The sequence below is a fragment of the Python bivittatus genome, unplaced genomic scaffold (assembly GCF_059951505.1).
Source record: "Python bivittatus isolate LINGU-HERP-01145 unplaced genomic scaffold, Pbiv_v1 ctg000790_np1212, whole genome shotgun sequence".
In the NCBI taxonomy this organism is placed as follows: domain Eukaryota; kingdom Metazoa; phylum Chordata; class Lepidosauria; order Squamata; family Pythonidae; genus Python; species Python bivittatus.
Window position 1 is genome coordinate 9,054,787 of NW_028277110.1, and position 20,298 is coordinate 9,075,084.

A 20,298-nucleotide genomic window follows, 5' to 3' on the forward strand; every position below is an offset into this window, starting at 1 on the left:
TGATTATATACTTTGCAGCCAAAGATGGAGAAGCTCTATACAGATAGCAAAAACAAGACCAGGAGCTCAGATCATGGGCTTCTTACTGCAAAATTTAGGCTTAAATTGAAGAATGTAGGGAAAACCACTAGACCACTCAGGTATGACTTAGATCATATTCCTTGTGAGTACACAGTGAAGGTGATGAATAGATTTAGAGGATTAGATTTGGTAGACAGAGTGCCTGAAGAACTATGGACGGAAGTCCATAACATTGTATAGGAGGCAGCAACTAAAAGCATCCCAAAGAAAAAGAAATGCAAGAAAGCAAAATGGCTGTCTGATGAGGCTTTACAAATAGCTGTGGAAAGAAGGAATACGAAAAGCAAGGGTGAAAGGGAAAGATATAAGCAACTGAATGCAGATTTCCAGAGAATAGCAAGGGGAGATAAGAAGGCCTTCTTAAATGAACAGTGCAAAGAAATTGAGGAAAACAATAGAATGGGGAAGACTAGAGATCTCTACAAGAAAATTGGAGATATGAAAGGAACATTTAGTGCAAAGATGGGCATGATAAAGGACAAAAAAGGCAGGGACCTAACAGAAGCAGAAGAGATTAAGAAGAGGTGGCAAGAATACACAGAAGAACTATACAAGAAAGATCTTAATGTCCCTGATGTCCACGCTGGTGTGATCACTGACCTTGAGCCAGACATCCTAGAGAGTGAAGTCAAGTGGGCCTTAGGAAGCATTGCTAACAACAAAGCTAGTGGAGATGACAGTATTCCAGCTGAGTTATTTAAAATACTAAAAGACGATGGTGTTAAAGTGCTGCACTCAATATGCCAGCAAGTTTGGAAAATGCAACAGTGGCCACGGGATTGGAAAAGGTCAGTTTATGTTCCAATTCCAAAGAAGGGCAATGCCAAAGAATGCTCAAACTATCGCACAATTGCACTCATTTCACATGCTAGCAAGGTTATGCTCAAAATCCTACAAGCTAGGCTTCAGCAATACGTGAACTGAGAACTACCGGATGTACAAGCTGGGTTTCGAAGAGGCAAAGGAACTAGAGATCAAATCTCCAACATTCGCTGGATCATGGAGAAAGCACGAGAGTTCCAGAAAAACATCTACTTCTGCTTCATTGACTATGCAAAAGCCTTTGATTGTGTGGATCACAACAAACTGTGGCAAATTCTTAAAGAGATGGGAGTACCAGACCACCTTACCTGTCTCCTGAGAAATCTGTATGCGGGCCAAGAAGCAACAGTTAGAACCAGTCATGGGACAACCGATTGGTTCAAAATAGGGAAAGGTGTACAACAAGGCTGTATACTGTCACCCTGCTTATTTAACCTATATGCAGAGTACATCATGAGAAATGCCAGGCTGGAAGAATCACAAGCCGGAATTAAGATTGCAGGGAGAATCATCAACAACCTCAGATATGCAGACGATACCACCCTAATGGCAGAAAGTGAAGAAGAACTAAAGAGCCTCTTGATGAGGGTGAAAGAGGAGAGTGCGAAAGCTGGCTTGAAACTCAACATTAAAAAAACTAAGATCATGGCATCTGGATCCATCAATTCCTGGCAAATAGAAGGGGTAGAAATGGAAGCAGTAACAGACTTCATTTATTTGGGCTCCAAGATCACTGCAGACGGAGACTGCAGCCATGAAATTAAAAGACGCTTGCTCCTTGGGAGGAAAGCTATGGCAAGCCTAAATAGCATATTAAAAAGCAGAGACGTCACCTTGCCGACAAAGATCCGCATAGTCAAAGCTATGGTTTTTCCAGTAGTAATGTATGGCTGTGAGAGCTGGACCATAAAGAAGGCTGAGCGCCGAAGAATTGATGCCTTTGAACTGTAGTGCTGGAGAAGACTCTTGAGAGTCCCCTGGACTACTAGGAGATCAAACCAGTCAGTCTTAAAGGAAATCAATCCTGATTGCTCATTGGAAGGATCGATAATGAAGCTCAAGCTCAGATACTTTGGTCACCTAATGCGAAGAGAGATCTCTTTGGAGAAGACCCTGATGCTGGGAAAGATTGAAGGCAAAAGGAGAAGAGGATGGCAGAGGATGAGATGGTTAGATAGCATCCCTGAAGCAATGAGCATGAAACTGAGCAAACTCAGGGAGGCAGTGAAGGACAGGAAGGCCTGGCGCAATATGGTTCATGGGGTCACGAAGAGTCAGACACGACTTAACGACTAAATAACAATAAACAGATCAATTCAAGGGTCCATCCACCACTTCCTGAGGCAGAGAGAGAGGTAATTTCTTATGAGTCAGGTGATTAAAGGTTCTTGGAAACACAGATGCCTAGTCTTTGATTGGAATTCAATGATGAACACATGCTGAATCTTGAGTCTTTCCACTCATGCAATCTGTAGGCCATTTCCATTATGAATAGCACTTCCTGGTGGCAAAGGAAGCCATTCTAACAGATGAAGCCCACTATGTTGCTTCAGTATCGGAACTTCAAACTGTTCTCAGTATGTTTTGAAAAGGAATGAAGACTATGCCTTCTTTTGATATCTTTTCAGGCATGATGCAAAATATGGTTTCAAAAATAATGTCTTATGATGAACTAAACTACATACCGTAGATGATAGCAATTTGTTATAGAAACCATGTCACCAGGAAGGGCCAAAACAGGTGGAGGAGGACATATTTGCAAGTATAAGGTCCAGGCACTTCAATCCCTGGGACCTCATCACAGGGTTGGGAGTAGACCTTACCTGGAGATCCTCTGGAAAGCATACACTGGTTTGGAGTGATCAGCCTCACTCCTTCCTTATCATCCTCTTCCTCAAAAGAGGCAAATTTAGTCTGAGAGAAAGAGAGAGAGAAAGGGGGGGGCTTATACTTGAGGCAGATGTAGTTGATTGGGTCAAAATGCACCTTCTGTTTTCATGTTGCATAGTATCCAGAGGGCCCTGGGATTAAGAAGAAAGAGTGCTAACTCACTGGGCATTCAAGACTTTGATCACAAATCTGAGATGGATGGGAATCTCCCAAAGGCTTCTAAAGTTCAGTCCTCAGAATCATCCGCAACTATGGATTCCCTCTTTGATAGTGAATAGAATGAATACATACAATATAGCCTTCCTGTGACTTGCTATGATTATTCAGTTCCAACCATGCAGAAAGTAGCTTTTTTAAGGAGGAAGGAAATTTGGGTGTCTTTAAATATGGCCCAACATATAACCAGAGAGCACAAAAATCCATAATGAATATGAATTTTGGAATATTAAAATTATAATTCCACTTCAAGATTTGGCAGACATTAAGCCATATTATTACATTACAGAGAAGCCAAGAGCCAGGAGTTAATTTTTTACTACCTAAAAGTGTGCTCTAAGTGAGTCAATTTTAGACTCAATAAAAACCACCTATTTAGAGCTCTTCTCACTTATAAATTCTTATTTACACCCCTCACTGTTGTCACAAATTCTTTTTCTCAGTGATTATATGAAATACAGCAGTACTAACACAGACCTGCCCTCTTCTGATGGAGAATGGCCTTTTTGGTGCTATCCACCTTTCTGAGAGTGAAGGCCCCTTTGCCTTAGCATGTGGTTTGAGAAAAAAATGGTTCTTTAATGCATCAGGTTAAAAAGCCAGAGAGAGGGATCCTTCCACAACTTCCATTTCAAGGTCTCCCTCCCCTTTTCCTTGAGTGGAAGTTTAACTTCCAGATAGGGAATTTCTTGGATATCAGAAATGCTTCATAACCTGCGTGCCAATCACATTGGGTTGGTGGTGAACCATCGTTCCCATGGGCATAGTACAGGGGAGACAGTATGGGCAAATCCAAATTGGGAAATGAATTCAGACCCAAATCTGGTAGTGTTTTTCGTAGAGGCTTGGTCATGGGCATTTAGTCTGCCTTTTGATTTCTGTAAAGAATCAGGAACTGATTGCAGGGACTAGACTTGAGCCAGTGAATGAGATTATATGAAGAGCCAAGCCAAGCCTACCAGTTGCTAAAAAAAATGCTACTCTGTGAAATGGGCTGGTGAGTACTTCTCACAAGAAATATGGTATGAGCATATTCAGAGGTGTTTGCTTAGAGGTAAATACATTCTGGCTCTACTTGGAATTAATCTCAAGTCAACTATAACCTTCTTGGGTGGGGGCTAGAAATGACGAGACAGGCATCTCTAACTTCTTACCACAGCATATCTTGGGTGGGGGTCTTGGGTGGGCATGGAAGATGTCTAAGTTTTGGGTTTGGATATGACCTCCCTGGCCTCTCCAGGAGACTCTGAATTGTTTCAGACTACAAACACGACTGTTGGATTGGACCTGGCTTGCATTTTCCCCAAGAGGACACCAGTTGCCATGTGAGAAAGTCCTCCAGGGTGTGTGTGGGTGTGGGCACACACACGCATGGAGAACTTTCTGCACCCTCCTTTAAAGAAACTCTTCTGTTCTTATTCTTCTTTAGGTAGAGTGAGTTCCTGTCAAATGACAGGGCAAACAGATTTGAGTGTATGTTGGCAGGGCAATCTTAGTCTTAAACATTCCCCCCTGTCTTCTGCTATCCCTTAAGGAATCTTAAAAAGAGGAGCTTAATTCAGCGGCAAAGTGCCTGATTTATATGCAGAAGTTCACAGGTTCAATCCATGGCAGCTACTTTCAAAAAGGAAAACTTAGCGAGCACTGGGAAAGAAAGACACTGCCCCTTCTGAAACACCCCCCCCCACCCCCAATCTCTTGCTGCCTCCTGAATACCAGAGGCAGCTGCCTGTCAGCAGAGGGCTTCTGGGTTAGATGTATGAACAACTTCCTTGGCTGTATTCACACAACATGCTAAATGTTAAAGCTGGTTTAACAAACACAACGGCTATGTTTCCATAACATGCAATGCCCAAAGAAAGAAACCATAATGCCTTCACATGACTGCCTGCTTCACACAATTTGCTGCCTGATCCATAATTATCCAGGCCATTTTTGGCTAGCATGCTGTTAGATCAGCCTTGTTGTTTCTTCTTCCTACGGTCAAGGGAGTTTATTTAAAGCTCCCATAAACCACTGTGCTGAGTAACCACCAAGAGATCTGTGTTCCCTCTGGTACTTGGGAGTATCCCTGAGAGGGGCAGGAAATTGGGAGTATTTTCAAAGAGTTGTCAAAAAACTACTGATGATGTGAAATGAGCCCCCAGACAAAGAAGCAACAGATCTAGGGAATCCATGCAGGTTTAGATATGCCCACTGCTGTATTTATTTTAAAGTGAGTGTCTGGCCATGTGTGTGTGAAACAGAGAGTGAGTGGGAATAAGAACCTCTCTTTTATAGCACTCAGTACATTGCCTGAGAAAATATATGTTTCTAAAATTCAGGTAAGCAAAAACAGTTCTCTTTGGGGTAGTTTTTTGGGGCAATGTTAATACTAATTTGCTTTTAATGCGCACATTTTACAAAATGCAAAGCACAGGCCTGCTGGTGGGGGGATATGTGTCAGGTTGACTGCGGGTATGGAGAAGGAATTTCACCCTTTCTTTTCCTCTGCAGTCCCAGCAAAGCTTCTTTGAGCTCCTTCAAAATTCCTTTAAAGTTGGGAGGAAGTATTTCTTGATAGTCAAAGAAATCTCAACAGTGGAGCACTAACAGCCAGAGCGGAACTAAATACATTATTTACTCAAAAATAAGTAGACCCTTAATTTACGACAATCCCCCTTCTCTTGCCAAAGAAAAAGAAAAGAAAAAAGAAAAGAATGCTTCTATTGGCATATTCTCAACAAATCTAAGATGACCCTCCAATTTTGAAAGTAATCCCTCTGGAGAAAAAACTAGTCTTCCTTTCAGGCAAATACAGTGTTTTTGTATGTTTGAGGACATCTTACACAGATGATAGGCAGACAGTGAAGGTATTCAGCCCTTCTGGGAACGCAGGACTCCAGACTGCACAAGCTGCTGCTGAGACTTATCCTGGACCTTGGCTTGGCAGAAAGCCTGGGAAGGTCCCTTCAGCACTTTCTGCAGCTCTTGGGCAGAGAAAGGGGGAAAGGGGCCAGTGAAGTCTAAGAAATGGGGAAGGAAGGAACCCTGTCATCACCCCATTGCCTGGGTTGGGCCGAGCACATGACTTGGGAATGGATCTCTGCTAAGCTAATTCTGTCACTGCAACAGGCGGGTTACCCACTATGGAGCGGAAACACTGTGGCCTGTAACCTCTGTATGTGGTGGCAGGAGCAGCAGTGCTCACTCCCTGGGGCCTTCCCCCGGCCTCTCCCTTTGCAGGAGGCTAACTGCTCCACTTTTACTTCTGCTCCTTCCCTGCCTGGCCTCGGCACGCCTGCAAGCCCTCAGCTTCAGGCCAGCGGCTCACGGAGCCCTCCTCAAGGCTGTGTTTCACACAGCCCTCTAGGCATCCCAGGGTGGCCCTGCGATGAGTTGCTCTTGGTGGGGGTCTCCACATGGGGGTGGGTCTGTGCGCATCACCCAACCGATGCCTCCCAAGAGGTATGATAAATGCCCCCTCCCCACAGGCCTGTTTTCTTTTCCGTTCTTTCTTTTTGCCTGAGGAGCTGCTCTCCCTCTGGGTCACTCATCTCTTGTGATGCTCTCATCCATGGTGGGAAGGACGTCCAAGCTCAACCCTCCACTGCTGTGCACACTGGAGAAGGACACCATGGTGTGCAGAAGCATAAGAACCAGGACGCAGAGCCGGATTTTGCTGTGGCTGAGGCGAGACCCTGCAGAGACTGGCAGCAAAGATGGGTGTGGGTACTGATTGTGATGGTAATACAGGTGATAGTGCTGCTGCTGCTGCTGCTGCTGGTGATGGGGGGCATCATGGCGTGGGCTATGGAATGACTCTGATTCTGTGGATTTGGTGGAGGTGTTGTAGCTGCGGTCAGGTTGATGATCACAGGAGTCCCACTGCACATCACAGCACTTTGCTTCCTCGTCAGGCAGCTGGTTCTCCAACAACCCTGAAAACACAATAGCACAATGATTGTCTACAGAATACGGGAGGAGGCAGCTACCCTTAAATGGCTGGTTATTTTACCTTCTGCCTTCTTCAGCCCCAAAGTCTGTGGCAGCCAAAATGGCAGTTAGAGAACCGTGAGGATGGAATATTGTACAAATATTTCCTAAGTGGCTCCTAAACATCTCTAGAATATAAAATCCACTGCACGGCCTGCATGGGCTGTTGGCTTGAAGAGCACCATTTACCCTGCTCTTAAAGAAACTGCCTCCGTGATATTAAAACAGGTGATGCGACATTTGGATTCAGAGGGATATTATCTAGAAACACTGACGGAGATGAAGTATAGCTGACTGGTGTGTGGGGGACCGTGCTCAAAAGAGGGAAAGTGAGTGGGGCTAGAGGAAAAAACAGGATAATAAGGTAACTAAATGGGCTGATAAAAAGCATGTGGAAGCCTGCCATGTGCTTCCAGGAAGGAGGTCCATAAACCCTTTAGAAAACAGGACCGCTTGCTTTCATCTATATTGCCTAGTGTTGTGGGTTTTTTAATTAGAGCAATTGTTTCCAAATCTTCTTCATTATACTCTCTCCCTCCCACTCAAACCCATTTTGTCAACAACTGGGGCATCTGAAATGAAATGAAAAGCAAGATGCTCCTCCAAAATATTTTGAAATTTAACTTTATTTAATATTCATCCATATGCATACCATCCCATATTTTCCCCGTGTTTCTTTTTTGGTTAGGTAATCCATTCACATTCTTTGAAAATGTTTCCAAGTCATTTGCCACCAAAGCATGGTAGTGGAAGAGGTCCAGGACCTTCAAAACAGTATTAATAACTTAGGAACTCAAGATAGCTTCCACAGAGATCTCCCTTCATTTTATCCTTACAGCAGCAACCCTGTGAGGTAAGGTGGGCTAACGGAGAATCCAAAAACCCGAACTTGGATCGCCCTAGTCCTAGTCCAATACTTAACTTCTGCACCTCCCTCTCTTTCTGTAGGAGATTGTTTGTGGCCCTATTCCTGATGTATGTTGTGATATTATGTAACTGAAGCATCTGACATACACACATGAGACTTTAGGAACCACAGATATGCAACCAATTGCAAAATACCTATATGTAGTCACATCCTGTATGTTCATTACTGCAACAGAAATGCACTTGATTCATAACATTGCAAACAAACAAACAAAAAATTCTGGCTGATGCATGTTTTTGACACCCTCACATGACTTGGCCTCAACTCGGGGTCTGTCCTGATGTCTCTCAAGGAATGTAAACACCACAGCTTGGAATATTCCATCCTCCCTAATCTACAGCCGTGACATCAGCTTCTGCAAGGCTCTCTGATTACATTACAGTTGAAAATGTCTTGCTATACAATATTAATATTTCTCTTTTAATATACCTAACATTGCAGGAGGTCCACAGGCCCCATATCTCTATGTGCGGGTGTGGGTCCATCCCCCACTTCTAATCCGCAGTGACTTGACTTGACTTTCCTCTTCTGAACACAATCACATTTCTAAACCGAAACTTGCATCATCATTTCTCTTCAGCACCACCTCTGTTTTGTCTCTTCTTTGATCTCATCCAACATAGTTTTTCTTCTGCCTTCAATGCAGAGGAATAAAGAATTGCCCTCTCTTGCTTGACTCCCTTCATAATCTAGTTTTGCTCAGTCTCTTGAGCAATTTTCTTTCCTTTTGATTTCTTCATTCAAAAGTTTTTCTCCATAAAAATTCTGTGGCAGTCTATTCCCACACCTAATACCTCCCTGTCTACCATCCTTCCCCTTCATCCAATCCCATATCTCAAAGACTTCCACAATATTGTAGAAAGTACTTGCTCACTAACAAAACTTTTTAATTCCTAATTTGATCATCTCCATATGTTTTCCAGGTCTCCATTTCTATGTAAAGATCTTTCTCACCTTTACATAGAAATCTATCACACCCTTTTTAGCAACCATTTCCAGCCCTGAACACCATCATGCAATATTGCATTTTAATCCAAGCACCTCATTGTTACTATTATTACTATGATGCTGCTACCCTTTCCTTCCTGAAAAATTTGCATTTGTTTATGAAAGTACCTGAACACCCCTAGCACCCATCCCAAGCATGGGAGAAAGAAGCACTGTCAGTACACTACTGGTAGTCCTCGCTTAATGACCATTCATTCAACAACCATTTGAAGTTATGACGGTGCTGAATGAACAGTAGTTACGGCTGGTCCTCAAAGTTATGGCTACTGAAGCACCCCCCAGTCATATGATCAAAATTTGAGCACTTGACAGCCCACCCACATTTATGACCGCAGCATGCACTTCAACTCCCCCCATCTCCCCCCATCTCTGCTGTTTTAGTCGCCCCTGCTGCCTACCCCTGCCACCCCCACCACTGTCTTCTTCCTCCCACTGCTGATGAGTTGGACCTGGGTGAGGCAGCTGCTGGCCCTTTGCAAGGCCCACAAGTGCACCTCATCAGCAGCAGGAGGAAGAAGATGGCAAAAGTCAGCTGGGGGCAGCAGGGGTAGGCCATGGTGGCGGAGTGCAGGGCGGCCAAAAGGGCAGAGATGAGGGGGGAGATAGGCGGGTGGGGGAGTTGAAGTGGAGGTGAGCGCAGCAGGGCAGGAAAAGCATGAGGTCCTCGCCTTATGATCACAAGTGGGACTATCGGAACTGCCATTGCTAAGCAGTGTGGTCGTGTGATGTTTCACCTAACAATCGTTTCACTTAGCGATGGAAATTCCGGTCCCAACTAGGCTGTTAAGTGAGGCCTACCTGTATCTGGATAGAGTTATATCAACTCACTGCTTCTGTTGATTGGTCTTGTCCCTGCCAATTACCCCTGAAGCATGTCCTAGTGTGCGCAGCTCCAACCTATCTCCTGTTTCTTTGCAGGATTAGTATTAGCTTAATAAATAAGCAGATAAATGCCAGGTGTGAAATGCAAGCTGTGCTGTCTGTATGCTCAAGGCTATCCACAAGCATGTGAATGCAGGACATTTGCCCTGATCCAGCAAGGAGATGCTTGTGTGCTTGTTCCTGGACCCCCTCCAAGTCTTACCCGTACAGAGGAAGCCAGGCAACCCTCCATAGATCAATTCATCGTTGTCAGGCAACACAAAGGGGCACCTAGTCTCCACCTCCAGGCAGTATTGCTTGCATGGAATCCGGTGTTGGCACTGTAGTTGTGTCACATCAAAATACTCAGAGCACAGCCAAGCCTTGTAGACAGCCTACATGAAAGGAACAAGAGTCCAGAGGCAATAATATATTAGCAAATGCCCCCCCAAAAATCTGAATGGTGGTTGTTGGGATATAGTCATGGACAACCTCAATTATGCATGGTCTTGCATAGATTTACTGAACTGTTAATAACGTAAAATACATTGGTGGAAAATAATGTACCTTCAACTACAGTTCTCAATTTCTAAAAAGAGAAACCTTGAAACTCCTAAATCCTGTCTTGGAAGCCATTCTTCCAAAGCCCAGGTATGTGAGGCTGAGTTATTTGTGGGGACACGGAGCCTACTTTAAGAGGAAATTATTGGAACAAAGATTATCAGCACTGCTTAAGCTTTCCAGATGAATACATGAGATTGCTTACTTAGTGGTCATTCCTCCGAGCAGCTACAGAAGAGGAGAAGTGAGAAGCAAGGCTGTTCTGGCACTTCTTCTAAGAGATCAGCTGCTTTCACTCTTCTTTAACTGCACTTGGCAGCAGCCAGTCCAACAGGCTGCTCAGCAAAGGAAGAAAGAGAACCAAGGCAATTCCATGGCTCCTACACCAAGGTCAGCTACTTGGCATCCCCTGAAAGCAGCCATCAGCCATGCCTCAAAGCTATCTGACTTGTAAAAACTACACCTTTGAGAGGTTGGGGGATGAGACAGCTTGCTTTTTAGTTTCATGAAACCATAAAACCCTAGAGTTGGAGGAGACTGAGCCCAACCCCAACTCAGTGCAGCAACTCCCACAGATGGCTGTTCAGCCACTGCTTGAAAGTATCCCGAAAAGGGAGCCCACCGCCTCTCTGGCTGACTGGTTCTACTGTTGAACTGCTTGTAGCATTACTACGCTCAGTCAAAATCTGCCTTTTTGTAACTTAAATCCTCAGTCTTCTCTTCAAAAGACTTCTTCGATCCTCCTTTTTCATTGTGGGTTTGTCCCTGAGGCTGGGGGCAAGTGAGGTGGGGGTGGGGACTCAGTACTGACATTTTCAAATTATTCTAAGGAGCTTTTGATTAAAAAAGTAGAAATCTTTTAAATGAATCAACAAATATCCTTCACTATAATGAAGGATACAGACCTGCACCATGGTTGTCAGGGAAAACACAGGCATGACATAAGTAGCACAATCGGGTGGACTTGTAAAAAGTGAAAACTCAACACAAGAGTTATATAGAAGAGTTTCACAGCCATGGGACACTGACATACAACACTAAACAAAAACTTCTCCTGACTTTGTTATTGTCTTCTAGTTTCATCAGAATCTGCTGTAAAAGAAATGCACTAGTAGTTGCCCACTTACATGGGAAGATAACCAGGTCACTGATGCTTGAAAAGAGCCAAACATGACTTTCTGTTCAGCAAACCTACATCTCTCCCTAATTTCAGGTGAAAGATGTATTTGGTATATCCTGCCTTTTGCTGAGAAGCTCAAGATGGTGTACATAGCGCTCCCTCGTCCCCTTTCTTCACACAACACACCATACTATCCCCACCCCTGCCATGAGTTATGCTGGGCTGAGAGAGATGGACTGGCCCAAAGCCCCCCAAGGAGCTTCTGTGGCTGAGGGGGGATTAGAACTGGGTCTCTTTGCTACTAGTCCAGTACCTTCACCACAGGACCACCCTGGCTGTTGCTACTGCTCTTACTGGACAACTCTGCGATGCATCTTGTCTCTCATCCCTAGCCCATAGCCAAGGCCAGCTAATTTGCAGTTTTTCTCATCTCTCTTTCTGCCTTCAGCTGCTGCAGGCAAACCTGCTTCTCTCTGGTCACTGATGACTTCCCTCCATGGCCATTCTTATCCTGGCTGTTGGACTGACATGATCCAAGGATGCTGGAGAGAGTGGTACACCAGGACCTCTCTAAAGTGTCCTACCTGCCTGACTTATGTGGAAACAGTTGTGCTGGCAGGCAGGCTACTCCTTAATGTGCTGTAGTTCAGGCATTTTTTTTTTCTATGTGGGTCAGCTAGGCAGGTTTTACCAAGTTCACAGAGCAAGCAGTACATGTATTTAAATGTCCTAACCAATGGTCAAATCCACTGCTCTGGCCATTGGCCAAAACTTGCCTGTTTCCCCTAACCCTAATCCTAATCCATGTTAAAGACAGCAATTGGTGGATATTTTTTCTGCTGTCAAGAAATCCATCATTTATTTTCCTTATCCTGTCCTGCATTACAGCTGTCTAGAAAGTACCACTCACTGGTCTCATGACTGAGGCAGAGTAGAGACTGGCTCTCAAGAGATAGCAAATTATACTAGCATACTTAATGGGCTGACTCAAGGACTCAAGGAAAACACATTAAATCTGAATGTGTCCATCCTTTGGCAATATCTTTCTTAATGGCAAATCTGCTGAAAAATAACTTCAGAATTCTAGCAAAATGGCCATTCCTACCAGAGAATGATTGCTTTACTTCAGCCATTAGAGGGATCCTCAAAGCTGCCAGTTCTGTTTAGCATGTTCCTGGTGCACCACTCCCCAAACTCCAGGCCTGGAGATCCACTGGGGTTTGAAAACAGAGTAATGACAGGCCTGTCTTCACCTATATGAGCAGTCCAGTCCAATGCTCTAGAGGACTAATCCGTATGCCAGAAATGCAGCTGATGGAAGTGGACTTTTTCTATTTTAGCATCTTAGCTGTAAAATGCCCTACCTGGTAGATTCAGTGGATCCGTCCTTCATCGCACCCAGATGTTGAGGGAAGCATTCTAGTTCCAGAATATGGATGAGCTGCCCTTGGCCTTTATCAGCATGTTATTATCTTCTATATTATCTCTGTTTCTACTATTTTAATACTTGATGTTTGTTTTGATCGAGATCTCTTCCCTTTCAGTACTAACAAAAGACAGCCCATCTTTTGAAAGGAAGAGGATCAAGTAGTCACACAATCATACTGCTGGGGAGGAGTGTGTTCTAGAAAAGAGGCTGCAAGAGTCATAGTATCTTTCAACAGCTTCGAAGCAAACAATATATTCTGAGATTCTTTTTGGAATCAGCAGCAGCTGCTAAAATATTTGTCTGAAAAAGAATTACAAATATACACTTGTGTACATGGATTCATCTATTCCTAAGTTTAAATGGACAATTTGGAACCCATTTTCATCTTCCCAGGGTGGAATGAATGACTCTGACCACTCTCTGTTCCAATTTTGGGACCTCTGCTATAAGGTAAACTTCAAAAACTAGCATCATAAAAGCCACAGCCAAAATAAAAATAATTTCATTCATTTCATTCATTCATTCATTCAGCACAGTGGTATACCTCCAAATCTTGTTTCTCACTGATGCTGAGCTGTATTTTTAGTATTTTTATTATGGCCACCCAGAGTCCATTGTAGTTGGGCAGTATAATAAATTCAGATAAACAAACAAACACTGAATCAACTCAACTATCCTTTGAGCAATATGGATCAGGCCATTCCTGGAGTTCCATACAGTATAATACATGCATTAGATATCCATTGTATTATTCTTTTTCAGGATAAACAATGATAGGCAAAGTGGAAATAGAGCAATCGATAAGCAAAACAAACATATGAGATGAGAAAAATAAAGGGAAATCTAAGACAATCAAGCCTCCTTCCCATTAGCATAACTCCACACACTTCTGTGGCATATTGCAATATAATTCTTTCCTTACATCAACTTTTCATTCATTCTGTAGTGTATCTTTTAACACTTTTTTATGCAGGACTTTTCTCTTTTACTTTTCTTTCCTCTCCTTCCATGTCCATTTTATTCCACTCCTGACACTGGTCTGTCCCACAGTGAGAACCATTCATCAACCTTGTATCCTTCGCTAATTCACTGTCTTCACTGTCTTTATAAACAATCAAATCAATACTTTCTTTATTGTATTATGGATGAATAGACCATCCCCATTGCCATTTATTCTTAAAGTCATTATTTTAGCATTCTTGTCTCCTTCCTACTCATCCATTCATATCACGTTACAGAATAACTTTTTTTGTTGGATTGCATTTGTTCAGGTTTTTGTCCCACTTTCTCCCAAATTCATATCTGACTCTTCAATTATTATTCACCGGATTGTAACATGGATTCCTATTTTGATACACATCCACAACATTTCAAATAACAGCATATTTTGACATACATTTTAGTCTTTCATTCTTAATTACACCTTCACTTCCATGCACGTAATGTCTGAATTGCATCAGACCATCCCAAGCATGTTTACATGGAATGGTTTCCACAACTTAGGATCACTAATCTAAAAAATACCTTGCAAGCCCAAATACTGGTGGCCTACATTCCACCAACCAGGGGATAGATGCAGTGTAATGATGCATCTATAATCAATTACCAATAAAGAAGGAAACTTCTGACAAAAATCTCTCTCTGGTAACTTGTGACTACCCGGAAACCTCATTTTAACAGACCTCATTTAGCTGATATTAGGTGTAATGAACCAAATTTACATCCGGACCCCCTTCAAATAACTGAAAGGCCATAGCATCAAAATTAATCTGGATGAGAGGCGGGGCAATGGCAGCTGCTGGTGGAAGTTTTTTCTGCCCCACTCTGTGATCAAGGTTGTTTTGTTTTAAACTCCTTGCATTTTAGCCAAAAGTCAAGCTAAGAAAGCATGACTGGAGAGTCCTGGGATGCCTAGGCTGGTTTTCAGCATCCAGGACAGTGCAGAAGCGGCTCTGTATGCCGACTGTTCCAAACTGACTGCACTCCCTGTACTCCCTCCACCCCCCGACACACGTTATACACAATCCCTGGCTGAAGATTTGAAAATACCTCTGAAATACTGTTTTTCTAGACTAGATATGCTGCTTCATTATACAAGATTTGCAAATTATCGTTCTATATTGGGTTACAAAACTTAGAGTATACAAGTATCTGAACTGTTGCTGAACACCACAAAATAAATAAATAAATACATAAAAGGAAAGAGAAGGAAAGAGAGAACTTAAAGCAACAGAACTGATCCCATGGGGAGATGAGCTTTTATTAGTCTGGAAAAAGTATTAGATCATAAGTATAAAATTTCCAGTAGGGAAGAGCCTTAAGGAGATATAGAATTGTATGTAGTACTATGCTAATTCCTTAAGGACTTGATTTATGGGCATAATCTCACTGCTTGTTAAATAACAGCTTCTGTGAATCCTGGAAAACTGAGAAAGGTTTGTTTGGGTGGAAACAATCTGGTTGACCTTGAACATCTGTGCTTTATAAAACCAGAAATGGTCTTCTTTCTTCTCTTTTTTGGTCTCTCCTCCTATCTTACACTCTAAGAACTCTCTTCTACAAAGTACAAAGGTGGTGTCAAAGGATTATTTTGTGCACTGTGACTCTCTAAACTGAATTTATATACTTATATACTTACAATTTTGATATATATGAACTGTGATTTTCTATATAGAATTTATATATTTGAACATTAATATAATTTTGAAGAATTTGAAAATGTGGCTGTAAGGCTGAAAGAAGAGAGAAGCTTAAGAGATCAGGTATGGTTTACTGGTAGACAGAGAGTGATTAAGAGGTTCAAGAAAGTGGGAGAAGATCAGAGTAGGAAAATTAATTAACAGAGGGCCACCTTATAGGCAGACCCACTATTATAAATAAATAAGATGAATTAGAAAAATTTAGAATTAAATTGTACGGTTACAGTAGCACAATAAGAGAAAACTCTACATTTAAAAATTACAACTGATAAAGAAAGAAAAGAAAGACAAAAAACAATGTTGGGAGAGAGAAAGAAAACAGAGGTGGATGTAGAAGAATCAAACCTAGATATGCTCAATCAAATGTTTGAAAAATTTACAAGTGAATGAACATTTTCAACATTTACAAGAAAAAGATATAAATAAGATGGAGGAAACTATGGGAGAATTAAAAACTGAGATTAAGAATATATCAAAAAGTGTTCAAGCCAACACAAACATTGATACCTCTTGTATCAAACACTGATACAAGAGGTATCAATGTTTAAAAGAAAAATATGAAAGTCTAAAACAGGAACAGAAAGTCAAGAATTGGAAATAACTTTAGATGCATAAGAATTCCAGCAAAGATAACTAAGCCTAAGTGAAGATTTTGGAAAGGAAGATTCAGAAGGCAGGTTTAAAACTTTCATGCAAGACTCTGAAAACAAACAATGATTTCCCAGATACTGAGTATATCTTCAGGATATATTCAAAACATTGAAGTATGAAAATGACTATCTATTTAACTATCTTTTTTTTCTTTTTCTTTGTGACTTTTCAAATAATAAAAAGAAGAATGTGTGAAACAGACTCCATCTCTATGTTTGAGCAAACGCATTCTCGATCTTCATATGGAAGTTTGGCGTATCAGCCAGCTGTCACCTTAGCAGGAAGAACACCTATATGGGCTAGGAAGAAGATCCTTCTATGCGGGGCATACAGAATCTTATACCAGTAATTGGGGAGTGTCTAAGTGGTGAGAGCAATTCATCTGTAAGGAAGATGGGAAAGTTTGGCTCTGTCGACCTGAATGTCTAAATCCCATAGCCCTTGCTTAAGTTCTGCTAAGGTTTTTTCTAGGCCCAAAGCATGCAGGGCTGGTATTGACAGTCCACACTGTCTCAGATCTTGGTCTATTTGTTTTTTTCAGTGTAGACTGATGTATATCATATGGAATGAGATGTTCCAATGAGGTTCCCCAAATGATTTGTTTTGACCAGAATCTTAGCCGACATAATCTTGCCCGGGCCTCAAATGAGATACAGCCTAGCTCTAATCTGATGATGGTATTAGAAGTCGAGTAAGCAATATGTGCTACTGGTTTTAAGAATTCTGTTTCCATTCATTCAAGGATTGAGAAGTTTTTGTAAAAACACATCTAAGATGCATACAGCATCATGCGGATTATCAGAGCATCTTCTAGAAAAGACCAAATTTTTTGTTTTTTGGTAGTTCAATTTCAAGGCATTTTTAGCACAGTACTTTAAAGATTCCTTAAGACTTCCACATAGCTCAATTTTTAAAACCAAAAGAATGGCTACATCTTCTGTATACAGAAGAAGTGGAATTGGACGAGGGATGGAGGATGGAAGTCTAAATTGGCAAAAGCTACCACCATATTATTAATGTAAAGGTTAGAGTTAGGGTTGGCACTGTTATCCTTTTCATAGCTTGTGTTGGTTATGCTGTAGTGGGTTGAGTGGTCAGGCAGCTATGAAAAGGATAACACTGCCATACAGAAATATCTCAGAAACAACCAACAGACTATTACATCCACATGGCATCACCATAGCACGCAAACCAACTAAAGCCCTCCAAAACATCTTAAATAAATCAAAAGACCCAGTAGCCCAAGGAGAAAAAACAGGAGTCATCTACAACATACAGTACAAGGACTGTAACAGCCACTATGTAGGATAGACAGACAGAAGGCTAGCAGAGTGCATCCATGAACACCAACTAGCAGTCAGAAGACACAATGAAAACTTCTTAATCTCACAGATTAATGGACAGACTTAACCATAGTTTCAACTGGGAAACTGTCAGCATCTTAGACCAAGCTAAATCCAAAAATGCGAGGGAATTCCTGGAAGCTTGGTATTCAGACAAGGCAGCCCTCAACAGGCACGTAGAGATAAACAACACAAACAACCAAGCAGTAAACAATAGCCGGATCAAGGAACTACCAACTCAGACAAACAATCAAGTAGTAAACAACAGCCTGACCTAGGAACTACCAAGGGGAATAAAAAAAAACCCTCCCCCGCCAACAGTGACAGGGCAAGCTACTGTATATAAACAGAGAGCAAACCCAACTCCCTTCTAGCACTGAAGACGTTACCTAGCCGGGTAATGAAACGTCTGCAAGAAAACAACCAAGCTCAGAGAGCCCCAAGGACTCCAAAGTTGAGAACGCCGCATCTCCAACTCTCATGCTGGCTAAAACACACCAGTTTAGAAATGCAAACTGGGAGGTGCATGTGCATGTCCCAGTGAAAATATAAAAGATGCCATTCTTACAATATCCAGGGAAAAATCAGTTTTTACAGTAATACATTTTTACATTATCCAGGGAAAAATCCAGGGAGTATCCAAGGAAAAAATACTCTTCAATTAAACCCTTGCAATTAAAAACAAAAAGGTTTGGTATCCAAGCTTTCTCACCTTTCTCACCTTTCCCCATTTCCCAAGTACCATATGTTTATGTGCTTTGCCAAAGCAAGAATTCATTCAAACATAATGTTCTGCTCTTCCATGCAGATGCATGGAAAGTAAAGAAAAATATTATTCTATATTCTAAAGCTCCAGAAAGCTTTCATGTCTTCAACAAAGTACTATATATTGCAATTGGTGTTTCGTCTCCACCCCCCTCTCTGGGGGAAAATTAAGTTCTTAGGCTTTTATAATTATATTTGGTTAAAGCCTTTAATAACATAAAGAACATAAAGAATAGCAAGCTAACCCTCACACCAGACTATAGAGAGAGATAAAATCTAGATAACCCCAAGATTACAAACTATTCCCTATTCCCCACTCCCAGCTGGAGCCAGTTAAGTGGGGAAAGTTACAAGTAGTATGCTCTGATAAGTTACTCAAATGTGTGCATATCTTAAGTGTAAATGACTAAATCATGCTAAAGTATGTTAACTAGCTAATGAATGTACATATGGAAATCATATATAAGCCTATATTTCTTTGTCTGGGGCACCTTTTGCATTTGGGAAATGTCCCAATGATCATTAAGTAACAAAACCACTTTATTTCAGTTATAGACCAGCATAACATACTAAAAAGAAAAATTACATCAATTTCAATATTTCCACTGTAACCTAATCAGTGATAAAAAATAACTAAAAGTTAGAATTAGTATAACAATAAGCAATTGCAATTCTATATATGCTTATCTACTGCAAATAATGTTATAATGACATATTAACAGTTTTTTTCTTTGTTTTATTTCCTTCACTTCTTTGTTAAAGCACTTTTTATGTGTTTTTTCCTCTTTTTGTAATTAAACATTTTAAAAAATAAAGTATTACTAACAGAATCCTATAAAATTAAAGCACTAAAATATCTCTATAATTTTTTTAAATGTTAATACTAAAACTATAGGCTAAAAGGGGGCCTTGAAGGCCACAAAAATATGTAAAAACAAAGAAAAATTAGAAAAATAAAAGAATATAATTTTGAAGAATTTGAAGGGGTGGCTATAAGGGTGAAAGAAGAGAGAGAAGTATAAGAGATCAGGTCTGGCTTACTGATAGATGGATAAAATATGTTATTATTGACAAATAGTAGCTTGAGCATGCTAAGAGTGCAGCTGTGTGAGAGATAAGGAAGTAGTGTTAAGTGTTATGGTTATCAAATAGTGGCAGATGGAGAGGAAGTTGTCTCCTTGTGTGGGACAATGTAAATACAAATTAATTTGGAGCAATCTTTATCAGTATAATGCAATTAGCTGAAACCTTGAGCAATTACCATAGATGAGGTGGGAGGGACCAGGGAGCAATCCTAGAGCGGCCGGAAAGACTGTACACCCAGAGTACCTTAGCCAATGGGGAAAAGGGGAAGGACTTGCAATCGGGAATGTATATAATTATGCCGGAGGGTGTATGTGGGGGTGGCTTCTTATTTGCAACAAAGTCCACCAGCCTTTGCAAACGCTTCCAATAAACTTTACTTCTGACTAACCCAGAGAGAGATTTGTGGTGCTTGTTTCACACAAGATGAATGAGAAAACTTTAGAATTAAATGTTATGGTTGCTGAACTCAGTAAAAGCAGTATTGATTGAAGTTACACATAAGAATAAATGAAATGCTTAGTAAATGATTCAACACTGAGCAGAATGTGTGATGTCACCTCAGTTGTTTAATGCATTTATTGATCAATATATAATGAATATTTGTGAAGAAGTTAAAGGGGTGTTGGTTGGGGACATGAATATATATAATAAAATATCCTATGTTGTTGGACGACGACCTGGATGATTTGTAATGAATGTTAGATAGACTGTGTGATACAAACATATGAATAAGAAAATTAATGTATCAGAGGCCAAATTAGTTTTGGTTAACTGGAGAAATGGGGTGAAAGACTGCAAGTAATACATAAATGACAAAAAAATAGATGGATTTCTGTAACTGGCTATAATGTTTAGTAAGAATG

The 20,298-nt window shown here is 41.2% G+C and overlaps 1 protein-coding gene across 3 annotated transcripts in view; it reads right to left on the reverse strand.

Annotated features, from left to right (window-relative positions):
- Nucleotides 1-2,726: 2,726 nt before the first annotated feature.
- The window catches only part of NALF2 (NALCN channel auxiliary factor 2), a 39,884-nt gene continuing 22,312 nt past the window's right edge, over nucleotides 2,727-20,298 (reverse strand). Inside the window, exons 2-4 of one of the 3 annotated variants that reach the window (XR_015793600.1) lie at nucleotides 10,005-10,176; nucleotides 5,838-6,929; nucleotides 2,727-2,817 (exon numbers count right to left, since the gene is read on the reverse strand). Coding sequence is in view for 2 of the 3 variants with exons in the window: in XM_088129227.1 (XP_087985353.1) it covers nucleotides 6,538-6,929; nucleotides 10,005-10,176 (564 nt within the window). In the remaining variant the exon portion in view is untranslated. Of the gene's footprint in view, nucleotides 6,930-10,004; nucleotides 10,177-20,298 lie in introns of all 3 variants that reach the window. The other 2 variants (XM_088129227.1, XM_088129228.1) reach the window with 2 other exon arrangements.